General features: G+C 44.5%; 1 protein-coding gene across 50 annotated transcripts in view; it reads right to left on the bottom strand.

Annotated features, from left to right (window-relative positions):
* LOC106577144 (ankyrin-3) overlaps positions 1-12,052 on the bottom strand; it is a 165,666-nt gene that overhangs the window by 37,773 nt on the left and 115,841 nt on the right. For 33 of the 50 annotated variants that reach the window (XM_045700915.1, XM_045700911.1, XM_045700938.1 and 30 more), the window contains 8 exons: positions 10,932-11,030; positions 8,698-8,895; positions 6,920-7,018; positions 6,079-6,177; positions 5,677-5,775; positions 5,226-5,321; positions 4,103-4,175; positions 3,822-3,878 (listed from right to left, as the gene is read on the bottom strand). In XM_045700915.1, coding sequence (XP_045556871.1) covers positions 3,822-3,878; positions 4,103-4,175; positions 5,226-5,321; positions 5,677-5,775; positions 6,079-6,177; positions 6,920-7,018; positions 8,698-8,895; positions 10,932-11,030 — 820 coding nt within the window. The other 17 variants (XM_045700920.1, XM_045700917.1, XM_045700922.1 and 14 more) reach the window with 6 other exon arrangements.

Genomic DNA, 12,052 nt, shown 5'->3' on the forward strand with positions numbered 1-12,052 from the left:
TTACCACCACTTCATTATAACAGGCCTTGGATAATTCATCAGTGTCGCTCTGATAACTAGTGGGCCAGAGTACTAGGCCCGATGCTCAGTTGGTAGGCTACTCATTGGGTTATAGTGAAGCTAAATAGCAGCATCAACACTCATAGGTCTAGGCTACTTGAAATGAATGACATGGTAATAAATCCGTTACAATCTATTCATAGACTAACGAAGTCCACTAGCTTGGAGATAGACAAAAGCTACTTGCAGCACAGCTCTTCTGTCGCGTAAAACCAAACGCAGTTTGTATTGACACTCAAGCCAAAAAGCGCAGGGTGTAATTAAACGCTAGCAGAACTCAAGCAGCAAGAGCACCTAGATTATCAAGACGAAAAAAAACAGCAGTCCTTGCCGCGACAATGTATCCCCTTTCCCCCTTCTGACCGACCCCGGCCTGCAACACATCAATCTTCCACCGCAGCCCCCCCCCCGGCAGCCCCAGTACCTCGGATAATGCCGCACTTTTGCTCGGATGGGCTACAATGTCGTTACAGCTCTTTGCTACATTGCAACACTGGTTCCTTCAAACACGCTCGCTTTCACACACTGACTGTAGAACGTCAAAGGTGAGTAATGTTTTTCAAAGCCAATGCAGTACTGAAGGCTATACTGTACGTCATAGCAAGCAAGCGATTCTCTTCTCCCTCTCCCAGCTCACTCTCACACCGCTCTCTCCCGCCTCAGCTACGCTGTAGCCTACAATAACTCGATTGCGTACGAAATGGCTTTATGCACCAGTTCCCTGTATCACCTCCATTCGACAGCACTTCTCCATGAAATATGGCCTTTATGACTTACATAGAAAAACAGCCATGTCCGTTACCACTCTTAATATATTCCCGTGTTTGTCTTTATTTTCCAATTATCTGCAGAACAGTTAACTCCCACCAATAAATCCAGAGAGAGACGAGAGGCGTAAAAAAAAATCCAATCCATTCATGTGGTTGCGGCTGAAAGAACTCGAAACCGAACTGTCCCGTTTGTCTGTCCTTCCAGCCAGGGACTGTCTGAAAGCCTACTGTAACTGCAGCAGTTGTTGCTAGTGCAGGGACGGACTGCAGCTCTGCCGCTGCCGTTCCGCTCTTGCTGCAAACAAAGTTTAAACTAGGGTGAGTTTTCCGGGTAGAGCACATCGATGAGCGAAAAAGTAAAAGTAGAAGCCATTTAAATTCGAGATAAGAGGTTTCTTTGCTTGTCTGCTCAGCTAAAGCTCATATCATTGGATTTCGAGAGAAAGTCCACCAGTCCGGATGGCATCTCCGTTAATTCAGGCTGAATTGCACCGAAAACACAGTGGCAGAGGGATAGAGAGGTCGCGTTTGAATAATGTTTGTGGTTTGTCTGTTGCGCAGTAATCTGAGTGTAATCCAGAATGTAAACAAATACTTATTTTAGGACACAGGATAAACAGTTTGGGGAGACTGAACGGAGAAACAGTCTTTGAAGAACAACCCACTAGGTTTTTTTCCTGAGGAGGGGGTGGACAGTGGAAATCTGGCTGCAATCCAAATGGGTGGACCAAAACTGCCCCCCAAAATGGATAATTGGTTCATCTTTTTGTCTCTCAAAGAAAGTAGCCTACATATACCTCCCTAAACCATTACTCCTCTAAATCAACATATTTATATAGTTTGGTTGTTAGGGAGGATTAGGCTAAAATCATGACTAGGGATCTCTTTTAGACAGGGTGATCTAAGGAATGCATAGACTCTGACCACAGCAGGACAGGAGTGACCTGTCATGGCCAATTGGATTGCCCTCCATAAGGTGACTGAGAGATGGCATGCACCGTGGACAGATTACTGGTGTAATGCATGGTCAGATGTAACACCATTATTCAGTAAGACTGTCAATGACACATTCCCAGAGGATAGGTTTTCAGCATAGAGTTTACATTACATATTTTATCATTTAGCAGATGCTCTTATCCAGAGCCATTTACAGTAGTGAGTGCATACATTTTTGTGCTCTTATGTACTGGTCCCCCATGGGAATCGAACCCAAAACCATGGCATTGCAAGTGCGTTACCAACTGAGCCACACGGGACCATATCTACCTTTGTCAATCTTACACCTAAGGCCATAGAGCAATGTAGTAAACTGTGAGGATAACCTCAACAGCTGACATGAGGTAAACTATTTGTTATCAATTTGATTATAGCATTACAGTATTGTATGAGAGGCCATTACAATGTGGAAAGCATTGAACATGGAGAGCAGTAAACATTGCATTGTGGGTTTATCAGCCCCGATGTAGACACAGTAAGCACCACGTCTGGTCAGTCAGCAGGTGCGTGTGTGGAACTTGTTGAGTCCAGCAGTATCATCTGACACAGAAACTCCACACGCCTCTCTACAGTTACCTAAGCAACGCTCCATGGACAAATGTATCCATTTTACACTAGTGTCAGTTAATTGCTTCCAAAACACTGGGTCACAACTGAAATGCACTGCAAAAAAGTGACTAAATATCTTAAATTGTCTTATTGTCCCGCCTAGTTAAAAAGGTTAAATAAAAAATAGAAAAAACGTATTAAGGTAAAATATCTTGAAAAATATCTTGAAATAAGATACATTTCTTGTATTAAGCCTTTTTTAAGATAAAAAAATGCAATATTAACAGTCAATGACATTGGATAATTTAGCTTGGTAAGAAAAAAACAACTTATCACTCAATATAAGCTATTTAGGCTTGCTTAGATTTCACTTTTTTCCAGTGCATTTCAGTTGTCACCCAGTGCTTTTGAAGCAATGAATAACAAAGTTTTTCCTAACAACTACTGATACATTGGTATTCAAACACCCAGCATAAGAGTGCAACTTGAGATCGGTAACCTGTAGCAACACTTGTCCCACACACTTTACTAGTTACAAGTAGTGTAACTGTGTAGTTACAAGTAATGTATAGTCATTTATTACTGTATTTTTACGCAAGATATTGAAATACCATGTAACCATGGCAACAAAGTTAAAAGCACCATAATGAATGTGGAGAAACTCAGCGTTACTACAGTAGGAAGCCCATCTTCTGAAAACACCAGAAACCCTACCTCTTCAAAGAGTCTGTATTTTTCAACAGTCAATAACCCCACAGAACCACCCCCCCAAAAAAGGCTTGTGAACTGACACTCACTTTTTCCCCTTTTCTAGCTCTGACATTGCTGATAGCTACTTTATTGAAGGAAAATGTACTTACTATGACTGTGATATGCGGTTGTCCCACCTAGCTATCTTAAGATGCACTAACTGTAAGACACTCTGGATAATAGCGTCTGCTAAATGACTAATATATAAAAGTAAAAACAAAATGTAAAAGGAAGGCCTGTCCCTCAAAGCACAAATTGCTCTGGGGCTCGAATACTTAGCTACATGCAGTGTAACCAGAATGGCTGTGGGATAAGTCACATCAAACAAACAGTATCTTATCGCAAGCAAAATAAAAGTCCAAAAGCTCAAACACAAATGTAATTTGTGTCCGAGGCTTACTTTCTCTGCTGATTTACATTTGGTGACGTCAACTACTGATACGTGAATCAAACAAGATACTCAGAGAAAGCTGCATTTCAGTGTAGGAAGCAGAGAGAAAGAGGTGGGTTCTGGCTAGCGTGTTCCAGATTGCCAGGCAAACTCCTAGCAACAGCGGACAGTCAGTGAAGCAGCGTATCAGCAATGATGGCGAGATGGGTAGCTTTCCAACAGGTGAGGTGCAGGTGAAGGAATGGGGTTACGTGAAAAGAGTGAAACAAAAACAAAACTACTGCGTAGAAAAATGGGGCAAATACCTTCGTCAACATCTGAAATACAGTCGTCATTGAGAATTTCCGGCGCATTAGCCTTAGCTGTGTGATTTGAATACATACAGTTAATGGAATATTAATAAGGCATCAAATGGCACACTTTCACTAATATGAGATGCAGCCACGCATACTATATGAATCACATGCCTTGAATACACAAAACACAGGTTAACCCCAACCGGTCAACTCACAGCTTATGGGGTAATGCACGGCTTAGGTTATAAGCGAAGTTTTGATACAGTCATATCAACCACTTATACTCATACCTTCATCGTCAGACATGTCCAGAAACTCGTTCATGGTCTCGGGGATGTTCATTTTGTGTTTTTCTGTCGCAGTCTGTTGATAAAAGAGTCCGACATGAATAATGCAGATGAATGCTACTGTGCCCAGTGGCCCCTGATTGGCCCCTGATTGGCCCCGGGTGTCACTGTTATTAAATCAATCAATCAAATCAATCAAATTAATTTTTATATAGCCCTTCGTACATCAGCTGATATCTCAAAGTGCTGTACAGAAACCCAGCCTAAAACCCCAAACAGCAAGCAAAGCATGTGAAAGAAGCATGTGAAATCCCTCCTGACACGTCGACAGATCTATTTGAGGAGCAACAGGATATTCAACCTGGGCATTTCACACAGTTAAGCATGTGAGAGAGCATTCCTGGAATCTCTTGTATACCGTTTCAGGGCCAAGTACTAATTTGAGATACGCATACAGTAACTCATCCAGTGATGTCAAGGTTTGAGTTGTACACAATGTGCACACCTCATGTTCGGATTCGGCCCCATGTCATTAGAGGAATAAACAAATGTTTATTCATTTACTATGTACTTTCAGATCCCCACAGACAGATACACACACGAGGTTAGTGAACTGCAAGCACATGGTCAGATAACACATCCTGTATATGGAGACAGACCACTAGTCTGGATTGGCATGTTTTTTCATCCACTAGGAATGCAAATCGACCGTTTGCTTTGCGTCACCATAACACACACGCAGAGATCAGTATGCTATGTACTGCAAACTGCCTCAAGAGTGGTACCTGGCCTACTGTTTGGGTGTGTGAACCTGTGATCAACACCTACTACCTGTACAGCAATGGAACACAAATCAATTCTTTCACCGCTGCGGTGTCAGTTGAGATAAAGGCCTGTGTTCATGCTAGGTGAGTGGACTCTCAATTTCATGAGTTACAGTCAAATTGAGCGCCAGAAGCAATATTCACTGGCCAAAGACACGCTGTAACATTGGGGCTAGGCCCCACTGGTCCACATGAAAATACATAGACGAGCAGGCAAACAGACAGACAAACAAACCTACAGAAACCTAAATATACAGACAATGACAGACAGACAGAGAGACATACATGGCATGACGTCTTACCACAGAGGTCAGATTCTCATCAGTCACTGGCCTGAGAGTGTCGACCACTGAGATGTAACCAAGACGACAGGCGATAGACAAGGCTGTGCTCCCGTTCTGCGAAGAGGGCGGAAAGAAATGATGTAGGTTGTAATATGTGTTTGTTTTTACTTTGTTAGTGTGGCAACATTAGTGCTGTGTGGGTGTGTATTTAGTGCAGTGTGTGGGTGTGTATTTCTGTGCTTTGTGAATGTACAATGATACTGTATATGTATGTGTGTGTGTTTCTGTGTAGAAGTCTGTTTTTAGTGTATGTGTGTGTGTGTGTGTGCCTGTGTGTGTGTGTGTGTCCATTACTATGTATGTACTGTATACTATTGTATGTTTCCTGCTGCTCTGTGTAGCCCTGCTGATCCAGGCCTCTGGATGAGAGCTCCTGAGACAGCAGGTTTTCCCATCATGCTTCACTCACCACGGTCAGCTGATTGGCAGAGGCTCCGTGCTGCAGCAGCAGGTTGATGATGTGGGTGTGGCCCTGCTGCGCCGCCTGGTGGAGGGGCGTGTAGCCGTTCTGCAGACAGCGACAGAGAGAACGAGAGGGAGGGATGATAGTGAGAGGAAGAACGAGATAGAGAGAAATTGAGGGGAGTGGGGAAAGGGGGGTGCAAAGTGAAAACATGAGGGAGAAAATATAAACAGGAGGATAGCAAGAGAGTGACGGAGGGAGAGAGGGAGTGAGGGACAGAGGGAAGGAGGGAGTTGTACCAAAACAAAGAGAGTGTTAGGGAGAGCCAGCAAAAAATACACAAACTGACAAAGGTAAATAAGCTTAGCTCACATGAACACCACATGGGACAGACTTTCAGTTGTTTACCTTTGTTTTGTCATCAACTCTGGCCTGGTTCTGTATGAGGAAGTCTGCCATCTTGACATTGCCATAGTGACAAGCCACATGCAGCGGAGTGTATCCCATCTGTTTTACCCAAGGGCAAGGGGCCGAGACAGAAAGAGAAGAAAGGAAGATGTGAGCTTGTTACTTCTCGTCCTGTGACATCACAGCCCTTGTGTGACCAGGAAGTAACTAACATTACATTTACACAAGTGTGACACAAAAATCCTATTATACAACAAGAACTTCATAACCCTTCTCTAATAGAGACCTGATAGAAAATATGAATGAATGAACAGCCTTGGCTGTAAACCAGTGTGCTGCCAGCACAACACAGTGTGTAACCTTGTGCTACTGCAGATCTCTCTCTGTCTGTGTCCCTGTCTAGTGAACGTGAGCAGCCGATGGGCAGTCTGCTGCATCAAGCAGGGGAGGTTACTGGTAGTGACGCACATACAGACACAAACACCTGCCACTCAGGTGTCTTCTAATCCTTTATTCATCCCACACCTGAGAACACAGTGCTGCAGCCAAGTGTGTGTGGGGGCAGGTGTTTATCTTTCCTTCAACATTTTATCGACCAGTGTATAGAATGGTGGAAACAATAGATACACACACGCAACATCAATACATTATGTCTGTAACTTCATTGTGTTGTGGGTCTTTATCACTATTCTAAACACATGAATTAACCATCTACAACCCCTGGTCTATCATTGACAAGGAGAGTTGAAATCAAGGGCATCTCTCTGTCCCACAGTCTTTCACTGTGATAGTCTGTACAGTCTGTTCCCAATGGTAGCCGTGGAAACAGTGTGACCTTCACCTTTGTCGAGGGGTCAACGTCCGCCCCCTGGTTGAGCAGGACTTCCGCCACATTGACTTTGTCCTCCTGCGCCGCTAAGTGGAGAGGTGTGAGACCGCTCTGAAAGAGATACGCGCAATTGCATACACACACACACATTTAGAATTCATTTTCCATACCGCGGGGTATCATAGCTTTGTCAAAGCAATGGCTCTTATTCATATTTGTTTTTAAAGAGTCACAGGGATAGTTAGCGAGCTAGGAGGTTGTTTTTAAAGAGTCACAGGGATAGTTAGCGAGCTAGGAGGTTGTTTTTAAAGAGTCACAGGGATAGTTAGCTAGCTAGGAGGTTGTTTTTAAAGAGTCACAGGGATAGTTAGCTAGCTAGGAGGTTGTTTTTAAAGAGTCGCAGGGATAGTTAGCTAGCTAGGAGGTTGTTTTTAAAGAGTCACAGGGATAGTTAGCGAGCTAGGAGGTTGTTTTTAAAGAGTCACAGGGATAGTTAGCGAGCTAGGAGGTTGTTTTTAGAGTCACAGGGATAGTTAGCTAGCTAGGAGGTTGTTTTTAAAGAGTCGCAGGGATAGTTAGCTAGCTAGGAGGTTGTTTTTAAAGATTCACAGGGATAGTTAGCGAGCTAGGAGGTTGTTTTTAAAGAGTCACAGGGATAGTTAGCTAGCTAGGAGGTTGTTTTTAAAGAGTCGCAGGGATAGTTAGCTAGCTAGGAGGTTGTTTTTAAAGAGTCACAGGGATAGTTAGCGAGCTAGGAGGTTGTTTTTAGAGTCACAGGGATAGTTAGCTAGCTAGGAGGTTGTTTTTAAAGAGTCACAGGGATAGTTAGCGAGCTAGGAGGTTGTTTTTAAAGAGTCACAGGGATAGTTAGCTAGCTAGGAGGTTGTTTTTAAAGAGTCGCAGGGATAGTTAGCTAGCTAGGAGGTTGTTTTTAAAGAGTCACAGGGATAGTTAGCGAGCTAGGAGGTTGTTTTTAAAGAGTCACAGGGATAGTTAGCGAGCTAGGAGGTTGTTTTTAGAGTCACAGGGATAGTTAGCTAGCTAGGAGGTTGTTTTTAAAGAGTCACAGGGATAGTTAGCTAGCTAGGAGGTTGTTTTTAAAGAGTCGCAGGGATAGTTAGCTAGCTAGGAGGTTGTTTTTAAAGAGTCACAGGGATAGTTAGCGAGCTAGGAGGTTGTTTTTAAAGAGTCACAGGGATAGTTAGCTAGCTAGGAGGTTGTTTTTAAAGAGTCACAGGGATAGTTAGCGAGCTAGGAGGTTGTTTTTAAAGAGTCACAGGGATAGTTAGCGAGCTAGGAGGTTGTTTTTAAAAGACTTGGTAAATCCAGTGGCTCCTTTTGAACTCAGTGAAAAGTGTCAGTGAAAATGAGAGACTCAGCTGTGGTCTGATCCTCCATGCTAAAGACGGCGCTATACAGAGAAGTGTCATCTGCCTTCAACTAGTGCTCATTAGGATGACACAGGCCCTCTAGGCTCATATCAGTGTGCTTAAATCAGCCTCGGAAAAGCCTGGCCACTGGTGTGTGTGTATGTGCCTTTGGTAACACATGGGTCTGTGGTTGTGCATGTGTGTATGTGAACAGTATTATTCTGTATGAGTGTGTTAGTTTCAGTGTTGATGATGTCCGGTCTTAAGGCCTATGAGTTATACAATCATAATTTTCACATAAGTTAACCCTCCTGTGAGGCCAGGTGAGAGTGTGTGTTTGTGGTGTGTGTATGTATTTATGTGAATGTAGTATAGTGAACCATTTGTGCTGTGTATACACAGTGTGTGTGTGTGTGTTACCTTGTTGCCCATGTTGACGCTGGCGTTCTTGGTGAGCAGCAGAGAGACCAGGTCCACACTGCCCTCCTGTGCAGCCAGGTGAACAGGGCTGATGCCCTGGCGGGTCACAGCGTTGGTGTCCGCCCCGTACTCCAGTAGCGTGGTCCCGATGTCCATCTGGTTCTTCTTGGCAGCTATGTGGAGGGGTGTGTAGCCATTCTGAGAGGAAGAGACACAGAGAAAATGTATTCAGCACTCTATGTGTCCTCTTTTCTACTCTACTCTGCTCTATTCTACTCTATTCTGCTCTGCTTTACTCTATACTACTCTAATCTACGACTCCATTCTATTCTAGTCTATTCTACTCTATTATTTTTACAGATATGTATGTGTATGGGACCTCATTAGGGTTCTAGATAAAGAGGTGATAACACACAGTACACTGTAAACATCCCATAGTCTTAGCTAGATGCATGGTTTAGCTTAAGGCCTTGGTTAACAGAAACAACATGTTCCCTCTTCTCCCTTCACTGGACACACACTACTAAACGACAAAAGCCCCAGGCAGGCAGAAAGAGAATCTTTGGCTGGGTGTTAAAGCTGGATCCATCCCAACATTCCCAAAGGGTTTCCCTGGAGAGGACCTTTAGTGAAGCTGTATGACACTACAGTGGGGCTTTAACTCCTTGAATAGTCCTGGGATGCAGGGCAGTGGGGGTGTAATAGTCCTGGGATGCAGGGCAGTGGGGGTGTAATAGTCCTGGGATGCAGGGCAGTGGGGGTGTAATAGTCCTGGGACGCAGGGCAGTGGGGGTGTAATAGTCCTGGGATGCAGGACAGTGGGGGTGTAATAGTCCTGGGATGCAGGGCAGTGGGGGTGTAATAGTCCTGGGATGCAGGGCAGTGGGGGTGTAATAGTCCTGTGATGCAGGGCAGTGGGGGTGTAATAGTCCTGGGATGCAGGGCAGTGGGGGTGTAATAGTCCTGTGATGCAGGGCAGTGAGGGTGTAATAGTCCTGGGGGTGCAGGGTGGTGGGGTTTGGGGGGGTGTAATAGTCCTCTGGGATTAAAACATAATTTTTAACAACTTTAATGCATAACTGCTCCTAAGAAATCTCTACAAAGCTGAGACCATGGGTGGAGGCAGTAGGCAGATGTGAAAAAGCGAGACAAGCTCTTGACACCTACTTTAACTGTCATATAAGAAATAAGGTAACTCAGAGCAAGGAGTCCAGAACATGGAAAATGTGCCTTTAGCCATTCCTCTGTAATATTAGTTCATAATATTAGTTCATACACGAGCACTGAATCCTATCACACACGAGAACTGAATCCTATCACACACGAGCACTGAATCCTATCACACACGAGCACTGAATCCTATCACACACGAGAACTGAATCCTATCACACACGAGCACTGAATCCTATCACACACGAGAACTGAATCCTATCACACACGAGAACTGAATCCTATCACACACGAGCACTGAATCCTATCACACACGAGCACTGAATCCTATCACACACGAGAACTGAATCCTATCACACACGAGCACTGAATCCTATCACACACGAGCACTGAATCCTATCACACACGAGCACTGAATCCTATCACACACGAGCACTGAATCCTATCACACACGAGAACTGAATCCTATCACACACGAGAACTGAATCCTATCACATACTAGCACTGAATCCTATCACACACTAGCACTGAATCCTATCACACACGAGCACTGAATCCTATCACACACGAGCACTGAATCCTATCACACACGAGCACTGAATCCTATCACATACTAGCACATACTAGGCTAGCCTACAGTACATCATCCATGGTTCCTCTTTGAAAGACAGCAATGGAAGTTAAATCACTTCTAACCTCTCCTGTTCTGCTCTCATCCTTGTTGGTTAAAACATTCAGTATGTAACAGGATGTACACACTTCAGTAAAAAGTAATAGTCTTTAGAGTTAAGCCAATCCAAACAGGCCAAGGACAAGAGACAAAGAAAAAGCATATAAGAGACACACATGAGTTAATGGTTAATCAGTGTGTTATCAGCTGGTACCTTCATGTTTATCAGCTGGCACTATGGGCCAAAAGGTCAGAAATCGACCTTATGCCTGCTTTAATCAGATAAATGAACCCAAACCAGTATGATACTAGTCACATTATGTCTGATCTGGTGTGTGTGTGTGTGTGTGTGTGTCACACGGAATATGACACTGTGTGTGTCCGAGTGAAGTACCTTGGCGGCGGCGTGGGGAGATGCTCCCTGATCCAGAAGCAGTAGAGCCACCCTCTGATTATCGTAGTGAGCAGCTACATGCAGTGGAGTTAGCCCACTCTAAAACACACAAACAACACCATGTTAGAAGGAGCCCAAACACCAAAGCACAAGGGAGGAAGCCAGAACATAAACAGAACAGGAGGAAAAGCCATGGAGCCGATGGGACCAAATCAGACGGGGACTAGTTTTAGCATGACACCAATGAGCACACAACGCTGAATTAAGCCCATCTACAGCGCATCCACACAACTAGCAAAATGCAGAACACTTTAACAGAAATATTTTCTACAGAAAAATGTATTTCTAGTGACATAGTCACCCTGGAAACAGGATGATGTTATTGTGTGTGCCTGACAGCCTGCATATTATTTTGCTTCAGTTTGGATACCCCATTAGTTGGGGACTTGTTTTAGCGTGACACCACCAAGAACTGTTAAATCACAAACATGTCTTTTTAGGAGTCTCCTCCATCTTCATTACCATACCTGCTTGCTATTATGTTAAGGACTTTCAGATGGCTGGACACAGACACTGATCTGACACATAATTAGTACCAGTAGGCTCCTCATAAGTATGGTGTGTGTGTGTGTGTGTTTGTGTGTGTATGTGTCTGTCCGTACGCATCTGTGTGTCTTAGAAGAGGGTGAACGAGTGCATGCCATAATGTTTTAGTGGAGGAAAAGCATCTGTAAGCTGTGCCATCTTGAGAGAAGTCATGATTTCCCTCAGTCCAGCTGCAGCTCCTACAGTCTATCTTCAGTAGTGTTCTGTTCCTTTTCAGAGGGACAGGGATGAGACTAGGAAAGGAGGCCAAAGGCCCACAGGATGACGTATGACATCCATTCGAACAGATGGGGGAGGGGAGGGTGGAGAGGAGGGGAGAGTAGAGGGGAGGGGGAGAGTAGAGGGGAGGGGGAGGGAAGAGTGGAGGGCAGGGAAGAGGGGAGGGGAGAGTGGAGGGGAGGGTGGAGAGGTGGGGAGAGTAGAGGGGAGGGGAGGGAAGAGTGGAGGGGAGGGGAGGGAAGAGGGGAGAGTGGAGGAGAGGGGAGGGTGGAGAGGAGGGGAGAGTAGAGGGGAGG

The sequence above is a fragment of the Salmo salar genome, chromosome ssa18 (genome assembly GCF_905237065.1).
Source record: "Salmo salar chromosome ssa18, Ssal_v3.1, whole genome shotgun sequence".
Taxonomy (NCBI): domain Eukaryota; kingdom Metazoa; phylum Chordata; class Actinopteri; order Salmoniformes; family Salmonidae; genus Salmo; species Salmo salar.